Source organism: Centropristis striata, chromosome 3 (genome assembly GCF_030273125.1).
Source record: "Centropristis striata isolate RG_2023a ecotype Rhode Island chromosome 3, C.striata_1.0, whole genome shotgun sequence".
Lineage (NCBI taxonomy): Eukaryota > Metazoa > Chordata > Actinopteri > Perciformes > Serranidae > Centropristis > Centropristis striata.
This window is the reverse complement of record NC_081519.1, coordinates 17686524-17713287: the sequence shown is the minus strand read 5'-3', so window position 1 is coordinate 17713287 and position 26764 is coordinate 17686524. Positions and strand designations below refer to the sequence as shown.

Sequence of the window (26764 nt, the reverse complement as noted above, 5' to 3'; positions counted from 1 at the left end):
GATTGGCTCAGAGCGAGGCCCCGCCCCCCGTGGCTTGATATGGGAATTTACTGGCGCCAGCCGCATCAGTCTGCGCCACATCTCATTACTGAGCCTGAGCACTGCATGGATCAGGAGGTTTACACATCCGAGCTGTATTTGCCGTCAGCTGATCGAAATTTCAACAGGTATCCAGAGGGAACATTTATGATTTTGTTTTGATGCGAGGACGCGATGCTTCGATTTTCACACAACTGTGCACCACTTTGTTTTTATTATTAGGAGCCGAAATGTGCAGTGTTTTCACGTATCAGCTGTTATGATTAGATTAGACATATAAAGGATGCATCGTCTTTACATGGAAGAAAAGACGGAGCAGCTTCGGTGTTTATAAACTAACATTTTGTTTTCGTCTCATTGCAGGTACAACTGAGGAGACAGGAGACCGGGTAATTTAAGGATTCTATTTCTGAAGTAAATAAACACAGCCGAGACTTTCACAGCTCATATTATAAGGAGGATTTAACTTTTTGGAGGCAGCCTAAAAGTAGTCCCGACACACAGAGAGACGCGCTGAGAGCTCAGCTATGGAGGTCGCAACGGCCGATCAGTCTCGGTGGATGGCGCACCATCACGCCGTGCTCAATGGCCAACACCCGGACTCTCACCACCACAGTCTGGGCCACAACTACATGGAGCCCATGGCGCCGTTACTGCCCCAGGACGAGGTTGACATGTTTCTGAACCACTTGGACTCTCAAGGGAACCCTTACTACACCAATTCCCGGGCCAGGGTCACATACAGCCAAGCACACGGTAAGATGCCAGTGATACTTTAATCTGACGAATGTGATGAAAAATGAGGATCGAGATTTTAAAAAAGTGCATTTATTAAGACATTATTTAAGTTTGTTTGTATGATCATTTTTTTAATAACAGAAACAGGGCTTTAAATATTTGATAGGCTATATGTGTGTGTGTGTGTGGCCTGGAGTATGTCTAATAATTTAAACTATAATCTTATAATTCATGCACAGTGTAGTCATTTGCTTAAAAAGTCCATCTTGGCTTCTGGGCCAATTCTGAAACATAAAAGGAATTTCTAGCAAATGACAGTGAGAGGAAAGGGAAGTATGTCATTTAACCCCTCTGTGTTGGGGCAGGGGTTTCTGGAGGGAGAGGGAGAGAGAGAGAGAGAGACTTCCCGGATATAAAATAAAAACCGCAAAATCACTAATAACAATCTTTAGTCCGAGAGCTGCTGCCGATGAAAAGATACTGCCCTGAGGAGAAGACACTTTAACTGTAGTGAATAAGTCTTCATAATCGTTATCTTAAATAGACAAGATGTGTGAGGCTACTGTCATTTAACGGAAAATATTTTTGGAGGTTGGAATTCATATATATATTTTTTTATATACATCTGGGATTAAATGTCAGACTCGAGAAATTGTAAGTATTTAAAATGTGAGATATATACTGTTATGCAAACTTGCTGTTAAACTAAAGCATTTATTAAATATTTTATTTGGGGATTTTCAGCTCGCCTTGCTGGGAACCAGGTTTGCCGGCCACACCTAATCCACAGCCCCGGTATCCCCTGGCTGGACCCCGGGAAAGCAGCCCTCTCTGCTTCCCACCACCACAACGCATGGGCGGTCAGCCACTTCAGCAAACCCGGCCTGCACCCCTCCAGCTCCGGCTACCCCTGCAGCAGCAGCACCGGCACCACACCGGTGTCGTCGCTCACTCCGGCGTCCCACTCCAGCCCGCACCTCTACAGTTTTCCCCCTACCCCACCGAAAGACGTGTCCCCAGACCCCGGCCCCACTTCTCCGACCTCCTCGTCCATCCGGCTCGAGGTGGAGTCCATCAAGTACCAGGTGCAGCTGGCAGATGGTATGAAGAAGGAGAGCTGTAGTCCGCTCCGCAGCGGCCTGGCCTCCATGAACAGCCAGGCCACGCACCACCCCATCCCGACCTACCCCGCGTACCCTCTGCATACACCCCACGAGTACAGCGGCAGCCTCTTCCACCACGGCAACCTGCTCGGCGGGTCCTCCTCCAGCTTTACGCCCAAATGCAAGAGCAAGGCCAGGTCGAGCTCAGGTGAGTCTCACGTGTGTTTCTCAGATCAGAATGATAAGGCCTGATGAAATGGTTATGGTTTATTCAGCTGAGCGGTGGAGCGTAAAGTTTACCCAGACACTCATCAGCAGACAAACGTTTGCCACCATGTAATAATATTATCACAGCCTGCTATTGTCATATGTTCCCTTTATATAACTCTACGATATAGTTTACGCAAGCGTTAAATGGGGTTTAAATTATATGTATTCATTATAATCCTTCTTGCACAATTATTAATGCTGATGCCATTATTATTATTATCATCATTATTATTATAGGCAGGACTTGTTGCTCCAGTGGCTCTCTTACAAAAAGACAAAAGATAATGTCCATATCAGAACGTGTCCTTACAAGTCTTATCTTTAATCCCATCGCCACTTGTAAACTGCGGCCAGAGAAAAGGCTTCAATTTAGTGAGGAATTAGTTGAAACTTATCAGACTAATCGAGGTCTAGAGCTATTTTCCACTCGTTGCATGATTAAATATTTTTTGGTTAAAATAAAATGAAGTGGGATTGACACTAATTAAACTAATCTGTTATTCGTGTGTATTAACAGGCACGTTATTTTATTATTTTTGTGCTTTGAGCTAAATTAAATAATTAAGTTACATTTAACACTATTACATTTTAGATCGACTTATTCGCTTAGTACAGGTCTACGTTCAGGAAGTCCAATGGCTTCTTTTTCGTGCCACAGACTTGTTTTCTTTTAAATGTGGCCTTTATTGCACTTAAAAATGAAGGAGTCACGACGCCCTGGCTCCTGCCATATCCTGTATACCTCCAAAGTGAACAAATCACGACCTCCACCCCGCCCACAGCTCTCCCCAGTACTAACAAAGCACAGGCGACAGAGTCCTGCTGTTTGTGTTTTTAGGCATGGCCTTGGCCCAGTGCACTGACATCAAGTGGAGGCAACCGAGTCCACAGCAGATCTCACAGTGTATTTAACGACAGCTAGTCCTAAGCATAATTTAAAAGTTAGGAGAGCAGTGTATTTAGAAATCCTAATTAAAATGCACATAATTGGTTTGAATTTTATTGGGAAAAAAAAGAAAGATGGTGAAATTGTTTATAATAAAACAGAGTATTTTCTGACTGTCTGGGTAAGCACCTGGTTCAATAGAATTGCATGTGTTGGGAGTAATTTTAAGACTGTTTGTCTGACTTTTATGTGCAGACATTTGAAAAACAACTGGTAATGGCTCTGTAATTTCCCTACATTGTTCCAGCTGTTGAATTAATGGACAAAAAAAAAGAAGAAAAAAAGAGAGAAACATCGTAGGCTGTTAATAACATGTTGCTCCAAATGCACTTGTGTAATTATCACTATTGTCGTCCATTGTGCGCATGATTTTTAATACACTTGGGGGAATGCTTGCTGGCTGATAATCTGAGCTGTTGTCGCAGAGAAATGTTACACTGTGACATTTAAAATAAGATGGCCAGACTGGGCCTGCATCAGTAACACAAACATATCAGCTACGGCATTAAAAAGGCTCTTATCTATCAAAGTCGATGTCCTGTGCCAGTAATGGTGATTGATTGTTGTAGAAAATGCCACAATGACATTTCAGCTGTCAGCACATATACCTTACAGTAGTGTGGCTTCCTGTTGAACTAGCCTCAAACCAGAACTCCTCCTCTTCCCTACACTACCTTTTTGCACAAAGCTTCCCATTTTCTTTCTTATTTCAACACTAAACATTGCATAAGACTAAATACACCAGTCACTGCTGATGAATATTTGAAGTGTTAATGAACCCGCTTTAATGTGGTTGCTGGACCTGCGAAAGAGGAAGAGAAGGGAGGCACACACACACACACACAAAGCGGTGAGATGCATTTCAAAAGGAACATAGCTTTTTGCTCAGGTCAGATTCCATTGTAGAGCGAGGGTGGGACTGTGGGTGTCGCTGGCATTATAACAGGAATAATGAGATGATGCTCTAGGGAGAGAGGGATACTTGAATTAAATGAATCGGTCGGTTTAGCAACAGGCTGTTTGAAGTCAGTCAAACCTGAAAGGGAGAGGAGAGCATGTGGGAATAACTAAAAAAGCAGGTTTTTATAAAGAAAGTTTCACATTCACTGTTCAAGAACAGTAGCAGCTTTTTCAAAGTGACGCAGCATTGAACTCCATATCTATATTATTAATTGCAGCCAACTGCATGCAAGCTTTTCATCAAAGTCTGCAACACCGTTTGCCACATTTAATACCATCACCACACACTTATGTTTCCTCCCACTGAGCTGATGAATAATGTAGTCCTAATTTGATGGTGTGTCTCATTCTTGTTGTTGGACACCTCTGGACATGTTCTGGCTGTCTCTGGCCTCCACACTCTGGATCGGTTTACATAGAGGTGTCTGTGTCCATGACAGCCGTGCACACTTGCTACACCTGCACTCTGATATGGACATTGTCTCCATCATGAGAAAGATTTTGACTTCATATTACAGGGCCATCTAAGGACGTCCATCAATGTGTAGTCGCCTGATCGGTGGCAGGACAGCTGCTATGTGTTGCTTCTCACAGCGGGTGAATTTTTTAATTATATAAATTTTTTTCTTCTCTCCTCCTCTTGAACTACATGCAGAGGGCCGTGAATGTGTAAACTGCGGTGCCACCTCCACCCCTCTGTGGCGAAGGGATGGTACCGGCCACTACCTGTGCAACGCCTGCGGACTGTACCACAAGATGAACGGCCAGAACAGACCACTTATCAAGCCCAAGCGTAGACTGGTGAGTCCTAACTTCTCGCTCCATCGCTTGAGTCCAAGAGACGGCACCCAAATATGAGCACAAAGCAGATGCCTGCAGCACAATTCCAGGAAAGTTATATTTTCCCTATGATCTTCCTGGAATTGTTTGTCCCTCTCACCCCCCGATGATCCGCCTTCATGGCCTGTTACAATACTGCTACTATTGCCATTGTTCCTGCTATCATTATTGCTGGTACTTCTGATACTGTTACTGATACCACTGCCCATGCTGCTTTAGTTAACACCATGCTTGAGTAAATGAAAAGCAGCATCGACACGTAACATACTTGTAGTGGATGTACCACTGCACAGCCACTTTTGCCATTAACCCTACTGAAGCTGGAGACATTTCGCTGCACCCTAATTCATTTATTTTATGGCTAATTTATAAATCAATGTTTTTTAGTTATATTTCAAAATTATTATTTAAAATTATCCGTTTTCTGTACTCTCAAACAAGAGCGCGTTCATTTAAAAAAATATTTTTATAACTTGTTTTTTTTTAAAGTGATATTTTACAGTTACATTCAATCTTTTATTGTTCCGCAGAAATAGCTGTTTCTTTCTTTCTTTTTTAATAAAATAGTGGCTTTGTCAATAAACAATCAAATCCAATTGTTAATTCATAAATGATAAATTATAAATAAATGATAAATGATAAGTTTGTATGAACTGAAACTGTTTTTAATTGGTTAGTAGAAATAAAGATAAGCATGCCACTTTTAACTGAATAAGTAGTGATTGATATAAATACACAAATGGCAACACAGTAACAAAAAAATAATGGCCTTAAAATCTTAATAATACTAACAATAATGATAGCTACATTATTAGGAATTAATTACTGACTTTCACTTAAAAAAGTTTAGTGCCGGTATAACCTTTAAACTTTAATAAAAAGGGATCTGGGCTAATTATGATTTGGGCGATGTAGTCTGGGATGAATGATATTCATGAGCAATAGCTGGTAATTTGACTTAGCAATGAATTGGTGGCTTATCAAAAAAAAAAGAATTTTATTATAGTTGTTTAATTGTTCTTTTAATTATTATATATTTATTTTTTATGCGTCGTCCCTTGACCAGCTCCACGTCGCTCCTGCTCGTGAAAAGTCCATTAGATTTTCCACTTGGGTCGGCCCATGTGGCTGTAGCTTTTGCATTTTCAGCTCAAGTGTTTTTCAGAGTTGTGTTCAAAGGGGCATCCAGTTGTTTCCTATCCGGATATCTGCCCGGCCCAGATAAGGAAGTCAGGCTCCCGGCTGTTTCCGCCTTCAACCAGCGCGCTGCATTCTCTATGGCCAGACTGACATATACTGTAAAGAGATTATCACAACACTGGAGGAGCCGCTTATGTGTGAAGAGACAGACCGTGAGGGGCGGGGATTGGAAAATAAATGGATTTATGTTCTTCTCTTGTTTGCCATTCCCGGTGGACAGTTAACGCGCAGTGGCTTTTTATTTTATTCTAAAAGATAGGTATTTTATTTCGCATAAAAAACGACCGGGGTTGTTGTTGCGCTCCATGTCAATAGCAACGAGTCCACCTGAAATTAATTAACAAGAAAAACCTGGATGCTGCCTGCAAAGCAAAGAGCCAGAGGGTCCTTGCATGTAAAGCTAATGTTTCTTATTATCTGTGAAGAATTGATCCGCAATGGACGCAGGAGCACGCTGCCAGGCAGGACACCGGGTCTTACACGACTTGTAGCCCAGTTTCCCTGGATCAGGATAAACAGAGGGCTTACACAAGGCCTTCATTATAACCTGTTAATACCAGCGCACTTAGTTTTTATTCATTAAATATGATAAACAGCTTCAGGCGTGTACAGAATCAGGCATTCTCTAGAAAGAAATGTGCCCATGTCTTATTGCGCAAATGAGAAAAATTGATCATGGTGTAGCGGTCTGCATAGTATATATGCAATTGATTTAACAGAGAAATTAAGTGTTTTTTTCCGGTCAGAGTGTCACTTCTTTTGATGCATTTCTGCACATGGCTTGCGGTCTCACGAAAACCTTACAAAACCCACGTTACGCACTTCAATTCAAGAAAAACTTTCTGTCTCCTATTGATTTTTTGCGCTGAGGCAGAAAACACAAATTCATCGCATGTGATGTCAGTGCTGTGGCTTTGATAGCATAAACGCTAAATGATTAGCTCTCTAAAGAACCGTGATATATGTTGTTGTCTAACACATTATTCATGATGCATGTTTCTGCTTCCTTCAGTCCGCTGCTCGACGTGCAGGCACCTGCTGTGCAAACTGCCAGACCACCATGACCACCCTGTGGAGGCGCAACGGGAACGGAGACCCGGTGTGTAACGCCTGCGGCCTTTACTTTAAACTGCACAATGTAAGTAGCCTGGAAAAAAAAGCTGCACCCAAGTGCGGGGTTTTGGGGGGGAGAAGGAGGAGGAGAGGGGTACTGGTCGTTAACTGGTCAAGTGGGCGGACAGCTCGTATCGATTTAGGAGCAGAGAAACTGTGAGATTGTCGAGGCAAAGCCTGCTCACCCTGTCGAGTAGAACCCACCGGTCGTCTTTTTTATTAATCCATCGTTGTTTCAATGGGGGGCGTTACTCCCCCGAGAGGCTGCAGGGTGGGACTGTCATTCAGTGTAACGGCGTCGGTTACACTGATGAGGATTTGTCTGAGGCTGCTCCTTTCAGCTCCAGCCAGCCCCTCATCCCCATGTATTCATATTGACCAGTTTGGTTTGAAATGAGACAAAAGCTCAAAAACGCCCCTGACTCGACTTATAATACAGCTATATATGCAAAACAGCTGCTGGTTATTAGTAGCACTGTTGTAACTCATAATATTGGACTACCATGAAGCAAATGCATGTAAATCCTAATTGCCAAAGCACTATGTGACATATTCCTGGTGACATTTGAAAATTACGAGCTGGAGCTAACTGCAAAACAAACCATAATGTACTATTCACACTGTCAGTGAGGCTTTTGTGTGGCGTGCCTTGAGCTAATGTGCTGTTCTCCACAGGTCAACAGACCCCTGACCATGAAGAAAGAAGGCATCCAGACACGCAACCGCAAGATGTCCAGCAAGTCCAAGAAGAGCAAGCGAGCAGGGGACGGCTTCGACGAGCTGTCCAAGTGCATGCAGGACAAGGGCTCTCCTTTCCATGGTGCACCCGGCCTCGCCAGCCACATGACCCACATGGGTCACCTGCCCCCCTTCAGCCACTCGGGACACATGCTGCCTACTCCCACGCCCATTCACCCTTCATTCGGTCACCCCCACCACTCCAATCGCTCGCCGGTCTGGGCCGAGCCTCACTGAGGCCCCCCTTCCAGACCCGAGAATTGCTCCGCCTGGAGGAGCCACCACATCGCCATTAACACTAAATGGCCTCCACATCACGTCGAAAGCTGAGCAGACTTCATGTACAGTGGTTGGAGGGGAGAGACTTTCAGTTGGACTTGATAACTGAAGGTCGCGTCATGCCTGACCTCACTGCAGGGACGCTGCAGAGCAGGACATTAGTGGACTCTGTGAAGAGCTAATATGACGAGGGGTTTCTTAGTCCCACGGTGACTGAGGCTTGCAGGAATGGAGTGAATGGAGACGCTTGTCATTCTTTTTGCTTATTTTTACTAAGTCACATTGGTACCCACCTCTCCATGACCCTGTAACAGGAGACTCACGAGAGGTCTTAAAAAGAACCGCTATTTTCAGCTCACGACCATCTCATTATATACTGAGATACGTGCACCCTGTCCAGCCCCCGGCTGTCGTCCATAACTGCTGTGGACAGACAAACTCTTCAGTGCTGGAGGTCCTAAGACTGTCTTACAGCTACACCTCTGATACGAACCACTCAGACTACAGTACCCACAAATCAGTGCTCTCCTCCCATGCTGGATTGTACACCACCACAGCTCTGTCACCACCTGTTTTTAATAATGGACTTTTATGGAAAAACACACAGTAAATAGAGTGTTTATAAATGCTTAATTGCTATTATTGTTGTTATATTTGATGTTATAATTATTGCTACAATAATTTATTTTCCCTCTTTAAGCTTTCGTCAAAGACACATGGAAACTGTTATGATTTTAATTTCATGGTTATTACGTAAAGAGAAACACTGACCTATCTTAGATGAAAAGTCCCTGAGCTGTACGTTTTTATCATTTTTTCCATCTCACAAAAGTAAAGGAAATAAAGGAAAATAAAGTTTAATACTAAAGTAAGATCTGTCACTGTTAACTCTGTCTCTCTGCATCATGCTTACATTTACACACAAACACAGCATAAGACTCCTTTTAATGAAGAGTGCTTGATTATTAAAATCATAAGGGATATCAGATGCATCAAGGGAAGCTCTGTGATCCCTTAAGCGTGGAAATGCTTTGGTCAGGCTCCTCCTCTATCTGTGATGGCGTGTTGTTAAGAGAAGGCCTCTTTGTGGAGCTGAGGCCCCGGGCTGGACCATTGTACCCAGACAGCAGACTCCAGCAAAGGGCTCCGGAGTCACACACAGTCATACATATGCACATACCCACATGCTCATGAACACACACTTGGGAAAAAAACAAACCCCGATTCACCAAATTTTCACCAATTTAACTCATGTAAGGTCTCCTTTAAAAAAAAAAAATCTCTAACAGTCATGAGTGCAGTTCAGTGGAGAGATCTGACTCCCTGTGTCTGCTGGAGTAGCCCTCTCTGTTGGCTGCGGTGATTGGAGTGAGAGGAAGGACAGCGGGTCTTTAGTGGGAGAGAGAGGAGGAAGGAAAGGCAATCAGGCGACCTGAGCAAACACGTGGGGGTCTGCTCAGGCCCTTCGCACACAGATGTGCACGCAGCTGAGGCTGCCAGGAAGCAGGCTGCGACTCTGTTGTCCTCATCTTGTCCTCCTTTTCTTTTGCTTTCTCTTTGTTTATCCTTTTATCACCCTCTCCCTCTCTGATCTCCCATTTATTCTGTTTGTCTTTTATTCTCCAGTACACTCTCTCTCTCGCTCTACATTCTGTCTCACCCTCGCCATTTGGACGATTACAGTAAACTAAAGAGGCTGAAGAAACTTTGAACAGAGCCAGCCACTAATGAGTCTGCTCGATTAGGGCCAATTTTAGGTCATCATCACTGAGTTCAGCATACCCTCACACACCCACAGCACAAACCATCCGACTGAAACGGTCCAAGCTAAAAGTGGACCACTACCCCTCCCTGAACCCTCCACCCTGCTCACATCTGCTGGACTGCTGTGGAGGTTGATCTGCTGGGGTTTCCCCGAGGTTGATCAGTTCAAATTAGAAATAATATTTTTTCAGGGACTTATATAGGTGCTGTTTGGTTATCCAGTGTAGCTGGAGCTACATCATAGCATCCACAACACAACCTGGACTGACAGAACTGAAGGACTGCATCTCCCTTTTCAGAGAAGGGGTGGGATGCCTCGATCCACTTGCTGAACACCAGTGAAAATGTCACGCTCCACTGCCAATAAGCAGTCTAGCCATCTGTGTGTAGTGCAGTGTGCTGTGGCTGCTGGGCCGCGTACAGGCCGCAGCTCCAGCGGGTTGCGTGCTGCTGCAGCCAGCGAGGCTGCTCGGCTGGGGCTTGGCCGGCCTCCCGGAGCCTGAGAGGGGGGAGATGGAGAGAGCCAGCACTCTTCAATGAGGCCCTCCAGAGGGAAGGAGCAGGCCTCCCAAAAATAATAACAGCAGTCTGCCAGGCCGGCGGCTCCCAGAGCTGCCCTCGCCTGAACACACATCCAAACAGACATGAACATGCATGTGTTCGTACATACGAGGACGGCGTGTGTGACAAAGCCTCTCATGTCTGATGCAGAGGCAGTGTTTGTGGAAAGCAGGGTGACATTTCATCTCCTCGGCCTGAACAGACATTAGGTAGCAGGCACATGACATGCACACTTGCTCTTGAAATGAATGCTTGGCGAAGTGTTTTGGTACTCTGCATGTGCCACCGCTGTTCCATATTCTACTCAATTAAATTCATACTGACTCTGTGATGGGAGCGTTTTGTATACTTCTTACTCACCAAGTCTCACTAGACCAACAGCTACATTGAACAAGACATCCCTTCCTTACTCACATCATGAATTATGGGACATGAAAAGAGCCATAAAATAGTATGTTACTTATCTCCGCTATCAAAGTGGGGTTCCAAAGAAGAGATAAAGAGGAGAGATCTCGGCTGCGCTGGCGGGGTGAACATGGTGGCCACCTAGATCAGAGCACGGAGAGGTTTACGACTTCAACCTGGAACTGGATGTTTCAACTCATCTCCACTCCCTACCTCCTTTCTCTTTCTCCCCTCGCTCTTCCGTTTGTCCCCACCACCACCATCGTTCATTCCCTCTGAGCTCCACGTTCATTTTTCCCCTCTCCACCCCCCTACTACTCCCACTCTTCTCTTGTCTCCCACTCCCCCAGTGTATTTGTTTTTCCATCAAATTGAATTAGCGGAATCAAAAGGTATCCCGACCATCCCCTCACAAAGTTGAGTTAGGGAGAGAGAGACATAGAAGATGAAAGGAAGTGGAGCGCAGTTCAGATGCAGGTCTCTTAGTGTGTGTGTTGCGATGGGGGTTGACCTTTGCCTGGGTCTAACTTAAAAAAGCATCCCTCCTCCTCAGACCCACAGAAGGATATTAAGGCTTCAAGACGGGACAGTATTTATATAATACAAACATTTATTCCTGCTTTTAAGTTCAGTCACTCAGTTTTGTTGTTTGATGAGCAAAAAGGGAACTTTCTTATGCCATGATAGAGCATTAACTAAGCTTGTAACTGTTCAACTACCGAGTCATAGTGATTGTGCTATATTAAGACCCACACGTGAACTTCCTCTTTTCATGGATCAAGAGAAATTCATAGAAATACCCCTCTGACAGGAACAAGGTGGGTGCATTCAGTAAAACACCTGGTGAACCCTATTCATGGAAACCACTGCAGATAAACTATTTGACACTTGAACGACTCTAACACTTCTAAAATTAATCAACCATACCACGTAGTGATGATTGGATCGGCAACACTTTGACAGTAATAACTGTCACTCAGAAAGACGTAGAGCTGACAGCAGATAATCACTGATGACCTCTGTTGACAGGCAACCACCGCATCCTGACCTGCCAGATCTCACTGATGATCTCTCCAAATTTCAGAAATTAGTCAGAAAAAGTCAAAACTATTATTTATCTTGCATCATTTTTGTCTTTTGCATGACCCCTGGGGCCCTTCACGCCTCCCCCCTCCACTTCAGGCCCAACATTAAGAGGCTGCTGGACTAGTTACAGCTGCATACCAAGCTTGGCTGAGAACATGGCTTCTAAAAGCAGTGGGGAAAAAAAGAAAAACAGGAAGTGAGAAGACCAAACAGGAAATACTTATGTTGTATGATTAGGACCAATTAAGAACATAGAGCTCTGACACAGACAGTAAAAAGAGATTGATTACAAGGGGTACTAGGATTGTACAGTATTTAAACAGGCTTTATACAACCTTCAGAACATATAGTAGTAAACAACTATGTACTATGTAAAGATATAGTGGAGTAATGGTGTCCTGATCAGAAAAATGAAGTCACACTTCCTCCGTGTTTTAATCCAAGCTTTTCTTTTTTGTTGACAACAACCAACAGCAAATTGTTGTGGTAGCAGGTCAGGCTGTGCTTGCATGTGTGTCCCTGTGTGTGTCCTACTGACTGCTGCTCTGCACTGCTCTCATATGGCTGTTATCACCGAAGTATTTCACTGTGAGCTCTGTCCATGCTCTTGTAATTTTTAGGACTGTTCACTGTGGTGTTAGCAACATTAGCTGCTAAATGCCTACATGCTCTGAATTCTGTGAGCAATTATCTGTAAGGTTTCATCCTGCAGGGTCTATGCAGTGAGCACTCATGACTAAAATCACTGCAACTGGTGTTTTTCTATTTAATTATTCAGGCTGAAATAGAGACTTACCCTTACTAAGACCACTTTCAAAATGTATCACCAGCATGTGAATATGAAAGTAGTGAAAAAAGGGAGAGTGTTTCATATCATATATTCATAACTTACTTCCACTGTTTGTGGTTTTTAAGTGGTTTCTGTGTGAAGTCCAATAATAATGAAAGATGTTTATAAGTCCAAGAGTTACAGGTCTTTGAACTGTTTTATTGTACCCCTGATGATTATTCATGCCTCACTTGAACTATTGGCTACAATTCCCCTGATGATTTCTGGTGGTACTACACCAGTTCAACTGTATCCATAAGCTTTCAGAAAACTTGCACAAATACGGAAAGAATGAATGCAAAGTTTGGACAGAAAGCTCCGTCCCTATCCGTATACTAGGTGACTAAATTTTCTAACCCTTCCAAACAGGACCCTTAAGTACACGGCACATTAACGCATGGCATTTTTATCAGGATGCGGGACACAACTTCAACGTTTCGCCCAACTACAGTGTGCACCATTCAACACCATGTCTGCAGCCATTTTCGTTGCCGGGTACTTAACGATGAAAGGAAGAAGCCTCTGTAGCCTCCTGTAGAAAAGACTGACTTTCTCTTCGGTAAACCATTACCATACTGACAGGCTCTGTCGAAAAGAGCAGCAAGCATCATAATGAGTCAGACAGAACATGATGAGCATCTATGTTAGCACTAGAACAAGCATGATATTATAGTTATTCATTTAACTGTCTCAAAAACTTGGGCATTTGAGTATTAGGCGGATTTGTTAGTACCTTGGACACGCAGCTTGAAACTGGGACAAACCCAAAGGGACTTTGAGTCACCTTATTGTATATGTCTCTAATGTTGTGTATAAAGGAGCCTTAACTTGGTATCCACTTGCCCCTTGCCTCCACTGACAGAGATGTTACTGCATGTAAATGCGTCTGAGTTCTTCCATTTTTGCACACAAAGCAGCTGAAATGAGGTGATACAAAATCCTGACACCGTTTAGTCCCCCTAATCACACAAACTAAGTGGCAATTTAAACTATCATGACACTATTATGAATCAAGATCAGTCATCTGACTATTTTCCCATTCTGGTCACCTTACATATTCTCCTCTATGGTAGCCAGGTGTGTAATGTGCTAAAAAGAAATAGCTGTCAGTAGCAGGGTGTGGGCAGGCAGAGCGCACCTCCCTTGACTCACCCTGAAAATGAGGTCAGTCTCCTCTCACCTGGGACAGGGCGCATTCAGGATGTTCACCTGGGACAGGTAGTGTTCACCTTCATTCATGCTGTGTTCTGCCGCGCTGAGGCCCTCCTGCTCACCTGCTCCGACAGACAAATTCATCCCCACTGTCTGAGGACAAATGAGCCCATTCATCTGGAGGCTCCCATTGATAAACCGGGGGGCAAGTACAGTACTAATGCCTGGGAGGGCTCATGGGAGTGGGCGTCTGGAGCTGCCATCCTCTTCCTCACCCATATAATGTCCCTCGCCATTCCCAGCCCCCGCCCCACTCCACTCGCTTTCACTGGCAGGTAACTGGAGAAAGCCATGAGTGGGGGAGTCCAGGGCAGCTTGGCTCACGGCCAGGAGCGAGAGGATGGGACCCAGGTGCCTACCCCTGGATGGATCCTCTGGACACTCCCACAGGGACCGATGACCAGACAGAGAACGGGCGGACTGTGGAGGACAGTAGAAGCCCGCAGAGACCTGCCGTGCCCTGCTCAGAATCCCAAGCTGTTCAGCTCGCTATTGTAGACTAACGATGGTTGCTTCTTGTGTGGTGGATTAAGTGACAGAGCTACTCTGTGGCTGCCCTGAATTCACTTTCAAGCCGACTTCATTCTCATGGACGAAGTAGTCCTCACAACAAAGCAAAGCTTAATGTATTGAGGTATTCAGGTCTCTTAAGATTGCTCGCTTGTAGAATACACTCAACAGTCTTGGCTGTATGCAGTGGTACAGAAGGTGCCGGCCAGGCCTCATTTCAGTCCCGTTCATCATTGTCACTCATGCACAAACACCATATGAGGAGAGGGCATTCCTGAACGACTTTTCTAAGATTTTGTTGTGTCTATGACTTTGTTTACCCAATACTTTTCAGTTTAATACAGATCGGCAGACACAAACACAGAGACACAAACACAGGCTGGCTTGAAGAAGAGGGAACAATGAATAAAACACAGTGTGCTTCATTATAAAAAGCGTTATATGATTAAACCACTGAGGGGCCACAGGGGCATTTTTGAGACATGATAAAGATGAAAGTATTATTTCTGAGGGGCAGAATTGTGGATGTGAAGAGCTTTTGATCCAAACAGCAGATAAAAAAACTAAGAAAGTTTTTGATACTAATGCTATCAATGTTTTATTATTTTCTAAGAATAGGCCAGTTGTTGACGCCTTTTATTTTAAATAAGCCAGGTCTGGAAGACTATATTTGAAGCATGTTTTACCTTGATAACCTCAAACGTACAATTTGTTATTTTCTGCCACTGTGGATCTCTCAATCAAAACAATTACAAAAGATGGATCAGTTCCAGTAGCAGTCAGCTTCTCCCAGTTAGGATTCCTTCAATGTTCAGGATGATTTTACTGAGGGCAGAATTATCTGCAGAGTTCTTTTCCTATCCCAAACCATAGACTGTACAATATAAAGTAAAATACAAACAGATGAGGTGATTTAAAGGGATAACACACTGACACTGATCAGTGTTTCTCTGACATATTTCAGCTTTTCTGTGGAGGAGTGAGGTGCGAGTCAAGCTTGTTTCTCAGCTTGTTGCTGAATTATCTGCAGAGGTCTCCTCCTCTCCAAAAGAATTTAGATTAAACCTGGTAAAAAAAACCCAGAAGAAAGTAACTTGACGTTAAAATTCTGTGTTTCTCCAACACTGTTTGGCATGCAGGCCGTGGGGCTGCGAGCTGTGCTGCTACTCACGTTTGCTCAGCTGATACGCTTTATGACTAAAATCCTTCATCCATTTAAAATATTACCTTAATTACAGATTTCTCTGGGTTTGAAAATTGTTGGAAACATTTGGGATAATGTCAATACAAAACTAAACAAATAAATAGTACAGCCAAGTTGTTTTTGGGCATTTGAATGCAGAAATGTTACTTTTTACACATTTAACATTCATGCATTGGATTACCTGCTCTTCCTATTTAACTTTTGTTTTACCTCAAACCAGTTTCAGGACAGGAGGCATGTGCCGACCTGCAACCATTACACGGTAGATGCCAGAATTCAGTGAGGAGACAGAATTTATCAGTGGCATCACACACGCATAAACTCTCACATACGCACTGCAGGCCTATCTGTTGAGGATCGGTATGAAAAAGGCGTTGTGCTCACTCATTGGCTCAGTGGGATGTTGCAACCCCAGCGCCTAACTGGTCCTTATCTCCCCTGAGCAGACTGCACAGCTTGATATGCATCTGTCATATTTGTCGGAAAGAAAAGACACCGCGGCGAGAGCGCGATGAGTCAAAAAAAACGGGCCAGCGACATAAACTCACTTCCCTGCGGTTTCTGCATGACCGTGATAATTTGCTTGTCTGTGTCGACTCCCATGAGTTGAAAAGACGCTCAAGACAAACAGTTACGGACGCACGATGTTAAGCAATTGTGATTGCAGTTTTTCGTGCATAGGGATATCGCAGTACACCTGATCATGCTTACATGCCTGCACAGGTGTACATTTTGGCAGTCGTGCTGCCCTGTAACAAAACATGAAGCCACAAGCAGATTGTCATCATTCCATCATGGCCATTGCCATGACGACAGATAAGGCCCTGTCCTCTTGTCGTCATAGCGGCCTTGCATCAGCTCCATCAGCTGCTGTGGCTAGCAGAGCCTCTGACTGTGCGGGTATGAGTGTCTATCTGAGGGCTATCTGGCCTGATAAGAGCTGGGAGAAAGACAGCAGAGCAACACGTTCACAAGCGAGCTGCTTGCAGCACCAAAGGCTGTAAAGAATGTAGACAGAGTCCATGATGAGAGGGTTTCAGTGTCAAAGGCAGCTTCTGCATACGTGTACACTGTTCCTGACACTGTGAGCATGCAGGCAAACACCAAGAAAAGCTCAAAGTCATCGTCTCTATCATCCTCCTTCTGGTGGGTCAAAGGTCATGTGGGCAGGTATAATCTCTGTTACCTTGCTCTAGTTTAGTCGAGTCTCTTTCTCTGTGCTACATTTATGCCTCTGATTGACTTTTAGTCTGCCAAACCCCCATTAATTGGCATGTCACACACACACACACACACACACACACACACACACACACACACACACAGTTACAAACACATTATACACACACCCACTGATGCATGCACACACAGAAATGCAGAGCATCTAATCCAGCTAATCCACCCTGCCAGTTGAACAACTGGTAACATGGTTAATCACCCATGTAAAAATAAAGACAAGACCAAATTGACTGATAGAATTATTTCATTTACCCGTCTGATTAAAACGTTTCACCACTGCCATGGTTCACTGGAGATCATCTCGAAAAAAAGGAAAACAACACACGGAAATTAATTAAAAGTCAGTGATGTAAACGGCTTCATTCAATTATTGGTGCAAATAACAAGCTCTGTAGCATGATAACTGGCATGTACAGACACATGGAATTACCTCTGAAGAAAAATAGGGAATCAGGGAGACACTTTGAAACTCTTTAAAAGGGCAGGACGGACTTCTTGAAATAGGAGACACTTTCTCCAAACAAGGGAAGCACTTTCCTGAAAGGGAAGAATGAGCAGTTTACGACACTTGTTTCAGACAGCAGAAATGCTGGCTGGACACGAGCTCGTTCAACCCAGGGTCACTTCCCAACAGCCCTTGCTCTCGGTGTGACATCATAGTTCGTGGAGAGAGGGGGGTCAATTTGAAGTGTGCTGAGACCGTAGGGTGCAGACCGAACTACAGTACGAGGCAGAGAAAGGCAGAGTGAGACAAAGGAAAAGTGTGGCGGCTGAGAGAAGGCTCTCTGATTCGTTTCCTTGGCAGGATGACAAAACTGCGCGGAATGCAGTGGAGAGGGGAAAGAGAAGTGATCAAGAGCTCAAGAACGAAAGGAGGGGAAAGAAATAGACGACAGACGAGGGGAGAGAGGCCTGCTGAATAAGCCAGGATGGCAGGGCCTTCCATTGATTCATTTCCCCTTTCCCACCCTATTACCATTCTCTGTTTCTCTCTCCCACTCTCTTCTGGAACTATACAACCATTAGCTGCATTGCCACTTTTCCTTTCAGCAGCAAAAAAAAGAAAGAAATCACAGCAAAGGTGCTCTTTTAGATGCCCCTATGGTGGCTGAAACAAGATGCAGCACCCTGTAGGATGCCCTTCCATTGAAGAAAACAAGATGAGTACACTAATGGGTGCCCTTAAATTAGCAAATTTGATGCAGGACCCTTCCAGTGACGAAAACAAAATGAAGTGCATTCAAATTGAGAAAAGATAATGGCTAACCTACATGCTGGGAACCATTCTGCCTGCTGGTGCCCCACTGCGTGTAGCTGGTGCTCTTTATCTTTTATATAACCCATCACTGGTTAGGTGTTACAAGAGATAGTAAGTAGGTAAGTCTAAGAAGGAATAAAACGAAGGTTAGAAATTGCCCTCTGCACATCCACATAATATAAAGATCTGTGAATTTAAGATGGAGTTGATCTGTAAATGCCAACTATGTCGTAAAAGTAAAAAAAACAAACAATCATTTTAGACACAAGCATGCACACTCACAGAGGACTACGCACACACACATACACCCACACACAATTACAGTGCAGAGGGCAACAGGCTGCCTCTGTCAGCCACATTTCACAGTGGCCTATCATGGCCAGGCATACCCGGCCTGCGGCCAACCGCTGCTTATGCACTGGGTAAACACTACCACCTCGGCCACATGGAGTCTCCCAGTCACACATACAGGCTGTGTGATTAATGGAGTGTGAGCATTAGATATGACAGCATTACTAAGCCTCTGTGATAAAGAGCCACACACAACCACTCTTGCTTCCTTTGGGCCGTTTTTGTGCCCATCGCTTGTGTTCATGCTTTGTCCGCTGACTCTGGACTCCTGTCAAGCCAGCTAGGCATTTTGCTCAGAAATCCCACCTTGGCATAATGTTTCATTCTTAATTTGACAGTGATGAAATGCTCTGCCTCTGTAAAGTATTTTTAATACCTCCATTATACGTTACAGGCTCTATACTGAATACTGGCAGCAGATCCAAGTTTTGAGGACATACACACACACACACACACACGCACACGCACACACACACACACACACACACACACACACACACACACACACACACACACACAATATCAAAGGAGAACATTAACAAGTGCAAAGTGTGTGTCCAAGCTTCTCAGTGAGATTTTTTACTGGGTATAAATGTTAAGCTCACATCACTGTCCTCTGTTCTCAGCGCTGACATAAGTGTTTCCTCTGATGTGGCAGTTTGTTCAGAGGACTGAACTGAAGCCCCATGTTTACACAGTGCTAAGTCAGGTCATGAGTCATTTGCGCTGTTATTCAACAGTTTGAATGTAGTTTGGCTTCATTATATGCCCATCATGTGACAGCAGTCAGCCAGAGTGCCCCCCTCCATGGCTCCATAGCTCCTCTTCCCTCCTCTGCTTCTTCTCATGCCCGTCTCTCACCCCCACCCCCACCCCCCCCTCCAACCTTCTACTGGCGCCTGCACGGTTAGTTAGGGATTGCCACAGGACATCATGTGACAAACAAGCAAACACACACACAAACACACACACCAGCAGACGTGCAAGCATGTAAACTAGAAGCACCAGCACATTTATTGGTCATTCTCCCTTTCATTGACTTCTTTCATGTGGGCTAAGTTGAATGAGCAGTAGAGCGCTCCAACAATAGAATCCATTCTTCTGCCAGCGTCGAGGCTGTGTGTTCATGGGTGTTACTCCCAGCAGTGGCCAGACGCACCTTGAGGCAGAATATTATCTCTTACTTACTGTTGTTTCAGCCTTGCCAAATCTAGGATTTGTTACTTGTTTTTCTACATGACAAGTTCACTTAGGCTGCTCATGAATCAGACTGTTTCCAAACTATTTATATGGCTTGTCCTTGACGACTCCATTGCCATTAATATTTCTAAGAAGGAAGACAGTTTAGGCTTCGAGCGCTTTGATTTATTAGGGGGAATTCTCCATCTTGTAACTTATGGATGTTAGAACAACAGGAAATATTAATATCATAAAAGGATGGCATTATTAGGATAACACCCGGTTGATCCCCACAGTCATAACTCGACCTCCTTACCTACAGTATCTAACCCAGCCTCGGCTCGCTTCAATCCCCCCGACTACCCCTCCTCACTTTCCCTCCTTGTCTGGCAGACCTCCAGCGTCTGAAACTCTAGACGGCGCTGGTTCTGCCCTTTCTACAAAATTTAGGAAGCCATTAGCAACATCAAATCATTACTTCAGGAAAAGAGAGGGAGAACGATGTGTGGGGGTAGGGAGGGGGGGGGGGGGCGACGACGAATGAGAGGAAAAGAACAAGTGAAGGAACAAGACACACATAGAAACAGAAAGAGAGATCAGATTTCTCCTGTTCTGAGTCACTCCATTACAATAATGTGCAGGGACCCATTTCACTAATACATATTGGAATGATACCCATAATAAACAGTGATTACTGGACACAACAACACACCTGTGGCCTTGCACACATATAAAAGTCACATAGGTCAATTTTTTTTTACTTATATAGGAGACAAACTGCCGAAACAACTCCCTCAACTCATATCAGCACTATGAAAAAATAATAAATTATATTCTTTGGATTTATTGGAGTGGGGTTGTATGAGGTACTTAGCCATAGTGAGTGTTTTACCTTAAGTAAATGGAGGTCGGCACAGCCCAGTTTTAAGAAGCAGGCAGGAGTACTGGCACAGAAGTAGAGGACTGCTGTGGACAGGTCAGCATTAAAAAGGCCAACCTACAAAAAAAATATCAATCAAAACCTTAGTATTTTTATTTTTCATGATTAGTTTGTACATCAATATACACAGTCACCCATAAAGTTAATAGGAATAATGTATTTTCTACCTCTTTCTATGAAATGATTGTGACAATGTGATTAATTCTTGACAGAAAGTGTAAATCTTCTCAAAATTGTATTAATCAATCTCTTCCAAACATATCACAATGAAAATGAAACCACAATTAACAGAGGGTTGTGTCTGAAAATTATTCCAACTTTATGGGCGACTCTTTTTGTGATGTGTATTTTCACACAAAATGCAAATATTACATGGCATATTACATACATTCTTAACTTTTACAATAAAAGCCCTAGACATATATACTGCATAACTGTTTAACAGAGGGAATTAAAATTCAGAGCATTTCCCTAAAAGGAAAGTCCAAAATAGCTTACAGTAATTTTGGCCGAACAACACCTGACTTCAGACAGGCTGTCAGATGCTTTGGGTGAACAGCATCCTGATAGTTGCTCCTCTGCCTGTATAAGTCTACAACCCTGATTACAAAGTTGGGATGCTGTGTAAAAACATAAAAACAGAATGAATCAAATCCAGAATGAGTGTATATATTTACCAAAAACAAAACTTTTCCAGTTTGACCATTATACGGACTGTATAATGGTCAAACTGGAAAAGTTTAATTAGGATTAGTTTAAATTAGAGTCTTTTTACTGTACTGAATTGAATGCATTCTGTTTTTCTGTTTTTCACAGCGTAACTAACGTAACTAACATTTTTAGATTCTCAGTTGTATTCAAACCTTTCAGTGAAGTTTAAGTGAAGTTTTGCAGCTGTTGAAAATTCATTTTGATGCTGGTATGAACAGTGTAATGCGCTATATTTGGAATATTTTCACAGATTTGCCTTGCCACCATATACCCACATGCGCAGCACTGCACACAGCAATACTTTGCTTAGCTTCTGTGTCAGCAGTCCTGCCTGCTTCTCTAAACTAGGAACATGCTAACTGCCATCTATCTCGTACTTTACAAACTTGGAACACTCCCTTTAACTGAAAATATGACCAAATAAATAAAATAAAATAAACGAACAAAGACAATCTGACACTAACACCTGTTAGATTTACACTGAAGGCAGTTGATTACTCTTTTCACGTCCTCTCATACTTCTGCTTTCCCCGTCTCTCACTCTCTCTCCATGTTACTGCACTGTCACCCCAACACTAATCCAGTTCAAATGTAAACAGGCTTAGGTCTTCATTCCTCACTTAAACCGTATCAAATGTATCAAAGCAGAGGCTCAGTGGTGTCCTTGGCTACAGCGGGGTCAGAGCGGGGCCATACGGGGCCACAAACTCTACTCAATTAGCTGAAGAGCCAGTTAGTCTGTCTGACCAACACCGTGTGTGACTCTGCCCGTGTGTGTGGCAGACGGAAACAGTTTGTGCCCGAGCGCTCTGTCTGTGTACACAGTGCAACATATATCATACACAAATGTGTGTGTGACTGAATGTAAATGGTGCTGTGTACTGGGTTAATAGGTCAGTTCACGGTTGTAAGGGGCATGAGCATGTGTGTATAATCGAGTGTGTGTGTGTGTGTGTGTGTGTGTGTGTCTGTGTGTGTCTGTGTGTGTCTGTGTATGCGTCTAGCAGAGACATAAAGTCTCAAAGCTCCGTCAACCAAAAGGGGAAAATATGTGAAAGGTTGTCTGCAGGCTAAGGACAATAATGCAGTCTGTGTCTGCAGCAACATTATTTCTCTGGTTAAGTCAGAAGCCCTGGAGGAGTCCTCGATGGCCTTGAGAGCACATCGCTTCTTTTTCCAGCAACCTCGAATATCCTGTTCATTCCTCTAAATACAACACAGAATACAATACTCTCTTAGACAAGCTGTACATGAACTTAAATTAAAGTTTCTTCTGCCCTTAATTCACAATCTAAATCTTCAAGAATCTTTAACACAACCAGTTAATCACAAATCTACAACTTGTAACCAGAAGTTTATTTAACAAAATGCCCATTTTGTTGATTAAAATCTACCATTAGTGTCTCATTTTAAAAGATAGATTTCTTTTTTCCCAGAGGGGGTTTCTCACTCCTCACATGGAATGGTTGTGCAAAGATAAAATCCTTGCATCAACCCTTTGACCCTTCCTATAACATGTTGCTGCAGCCATGGTTGATACATATGTGGGAAAGCTCTTATTATTTAACTATCTTGCTCTATCATGTAACAGGACGGGGCGAGGGAGGGTCCCAGGAGACTTTAATTACAATCAGTTTGCTTGTCGAGCTCCAATCTCATCTGCTACAAATATCTTATTGCTCACATTCACAAGCTTGAGCCAATCGGACACAATCAAACTAATTAGCAGAAGTTCAGCTCCACAATCAAACACACACTCAGCTAGACACTGAATGAATTCAAATATAATAATAATGTCTATGTTTTTATAGAATCTGCAGGATGACTTTATTCCCTTAGTCAAGTAATCTGGATCATTATTGTCAACATATTTGTGGACTCTAAAAGTCCCTTAGGGGCCCTCGCAGTGTAAGGGACCCTCCTCCAATCTCAATCCCAAGCCCATCACTCTTCCTCAGGCACTCAACTGTCAATCTGACCCTGATCTGGGAACCAGGTCTTATCTGATCCCCCAGGGCTCCCTGGAGGGGTTTGAGGGGTAGAGGTGGAGCGTCCCAGCCAAGCCAAGCCAAGCCGTGTCTACATACCTCGCCATTAACAGATACCGTAAAACTTTCACCCCAAACCAACTGTGAGAATGTACGTTCTAATAGCTGGTCAGGAATGAAGACATTAAACACAAATATGTGATACATGTCATAAAATGGTCTTAATTGATGTTGAAAATCTATTCATCCATTAGCCAATTATGTCTACTTATAAAATACCACGATACAGCCGTTAAAAAAATGTTTATAAGGAAGTAGGAAAAGGTAAGTATTGGTAAAAGCTCTCAGTAGGCAGAGGTGCTATATTATTTTATGTTATATTATAAGATTATTATTATTGCTGGTACTGGTATTACAAGTATGTGAGACTGTAAATTGTTGTATTTTATAAGGTGACCATACAGAATGCTTATAGTAAAATGTTAATCTATAGAATAAATTCTACATGATCGCCAATAAAGTTGGAATAACTTTGTTTTCAGACACAACCCTCTGTTAATTGTGGTTTCATTTTCATTGTGGAAGAGATTGATTAATAAAGGTTTGAGAAGATACACACTTTATCTGTCGAATAAATCACATTGTCACAATCATTTCATGAAAAGAGGTAAAAAAAAATTGTATTCCAACTTTATGGGCGACCGTGTAATTACAGCTATCAGATTAATGCAATGGGGTAAAAAAAACCCAATATGTCTTTTTGAAATACAGTGAAGTAGAAATATAAAGTAGCATAAAATATAAAGACTCAAATAAATACATGTACCTCAAACTTGTACTTTAGTACAGCTCTCACTGGAAATCCCTTAATATCAAATATGACTCAATCTGAATCCTAATTGGCAACATTGGTGCAACATATCAGACTTTGAGACAGATTAAACAAAGACCTGGTAATAATTTATATAAAGATGGTTAAAATGGTGATAAAGCGAATAGAAGATCTTTTTAAGATGTCATGTTACTTTCAAACCTGAGAAGTTTTGCCTTCATACATGGCAGCTCTTTAGGAACACATTTTAAGGTTTTGCACAGTTTGCCTTCAGACTAATCCTCAATATGTATCTGCCTGCTCAAGTACTCTAAATTATACACATTAAGACATCTTTAAGACAAAATAATGAAAAACATTTGATAAATATATGAAACAGGAACTGATGCTACAATGCACCAGTGACTTCAGATGTGTTTGTTATGAAGACGTGACTGCCTGGACTTAGCACATGGAAATTATTTTATTATAGCTGACCTAACCTAACAGCTACTAGTTTCGATATTTAGAAAATAAACCATTCTGTAGGTGTTCTGAAGCGTTTCTTTGTAGAACAAGATGTTCTTCAATAGAGTTTCATTTGTTACAATGACTTTTTTTCCTCACTTTTATTTCAAGTTGAGTGCACATTAGTTTTAGCTTGTTTTGCATTGTATTTTCAGTAAGCAATGCAGTATGATGTTTATCATGGTGCACAGCAGTACACAACCAGTCACCTTATAATACGTTTAAAAAAGCTGTACTGGGTGCATCCCTGAGGTTTAGCAGACTAAGACGCACAACAAGTATTTGCAATGTCCCCAGTTTGTTGCTTGTCATCTTCCTTGTTCCCTTTCCTCATGTCTCCTGCCTATCTCTACTGTCAGCTGTCAAATGAAGGCAAAAAAGGCCACAAAAACATATTTGAAAGCTGTACAGTTGTGCAACCAGCACTGACCACTGAGGTGACTGAAAAAAGAAACTTCTCTATTTTTTGAAAAGCCGTTTTTTACGTGACATTCGTGATATCAGGTATCACATTTAGTATTTAAGTGAACGCTTCAGCGTGTTTGTTCACCTCTCAGTGTATATGGCATTGTATCGGTGTGTTGACTCGTCTCCTTCCCTTTATCAAGATTCCATCATGCAGAAATAAGCTCTGTCAGGTCTTGAAGCTAATCGTCCCGAGGCTCGTCCATCAGACACAGATTCAATTGGAGCCTTTTAATTAATAATGCCGTTTATCGGGGAGGGACATTGGGAGCTCGTCTTTGTAATTGGGACGCCTGATTAGGCTCCGGAGGAAGCTTTTAAGCCTACAAGGTTATCAGTTCTCCTCCCTCTGCATGTCATCATCCCCTCAATGTGGGCTCCCGTTTTCCTTCGCTCTTGTCTGATCACTTTTATTTTATTATCTTCCCCTGCTGGTTCCTCTGTCTTCTCCTATTATCATCTACTCGTTCCTGCCTTCAACAGGTGTCTGACATGAAATGCCTTTGTATATATCTCAATGCTTCACTTTTTTTTTTTAACACATTTTACCAACTCCCAGCAGTCTGAGCCTGAGTCAGGCTTAATGCTGCAGAAAGTGAGACTCAGCACTCAGAGAGCTGGACAGCTCCTGTCCAGCTTGATGTGAATGGAGACTTATTGATCCCAGCAGACTGTGGTTAGGGGGCCCTAATGCATTTACACTCAGCTATACTCCCTCTACACATTCTGTTTGTCCCTCTTAATTACAGCTACACCATAAGGGATCCATACAACTCCCCTGAAACTCAATGACTTTCTCTGGGCTCTGCTATTCTCCCCATTTCCCCCCTTTTTCCCATTTTCTCCCCCACCTCCAGCCACTCTGCTGCTCTGGGATCCCTGGGGTATTATCTCTAACGGCAGAATTTGTAAGGCCAGTCTGGTGTTTGCATGGCTCATGTATTTTGGTGTGCAACGATGTGTTCTTTCAAATTGATTCAAATTGACCAATAGTGCATGGCAACAATGACAAAGTGCCAACAACTGTCAACTGAGGCTCCATGTTTATTCCGAGTGAGTTTCGCTGGGAAATAAAATAACAATATTAGAGAATATAATTAGGTCATAGGATCTAATTCTGAACATACCAGACGTAATGTTATGATTTTTGTTTAAAGGGATAGTTTAGATTTACTGAAATCGGGTAATATGATGTACTTTGTCTCTTCAAAACAAGTAATTTGTCTCACAGAACATATTAGTCAATCTACTTCTGCCTCCATCGTTTAATTTGTGCTGTTTTGTGACTTGCAGGCTCCGATCCAAACTAAGGTGGCGTCCAGAAGTGTACCAAGTGCTGTCGGTAATATACACCGACTATGGACAAGGACATACATGTAGCAATGTCATGATTCAGAACCTACGTCAGGTCATGTCACAAAAGGGCTTGGGAAAGGGGTGTTTTGACTTATTTGGGACCAAAATGTGAATGCTGGGATATTAATACACAAGGAACTA

At 43.0% G+C, this 26764-nt stretch overlaps 1 protein-coding gene across 3 annotated transcripts in view; it reads left to right on the top strand.

The window, feature by feature from the left end:
• gata2a (GATA binding protein 2a) overlaps window positions 1–9098 on the top strand; it is a 13118-nt gene extending 4020 nt beyond the window's left edge. Inside the window, exons 1-6 of one of the 3 annotated variants that reach the window (XM_059327697.1) lie at window positions 87–167; window positions 403–795; window positions 1522–2088; window positions 4712–4857; window positions 7109–7234; window positions 7885–9098. In XM_059327697.1, the coding sequence (XP_059183680.1) occupies window positions 567–795; window positions 1522–2088; window positions 4712–4857; window positions 7109–7234; window positions 7885–8184 (1368 nt within the window). In that variant the 5' untranslated portion in view covers window positions 87–167; window positions 403–566 and the 3' untranslated portion in view covers window positions 8185–9098. Of the gene's footprint in view, window positions 1–86; window positions 168–402; window positions 796–1209; window positions 1432–1521; window positions 2089–4711; window positions 4858–7108; window positions 7235–7884 lie in introns of those variants that run through there. The other 2 variants (XM_059327687.1, XM_059327707.1) reach the window with 2 other exon arrangements.
• The last annotated feature ends 17666 nt before the right edge of the window (window positions 9099–26764 follow it).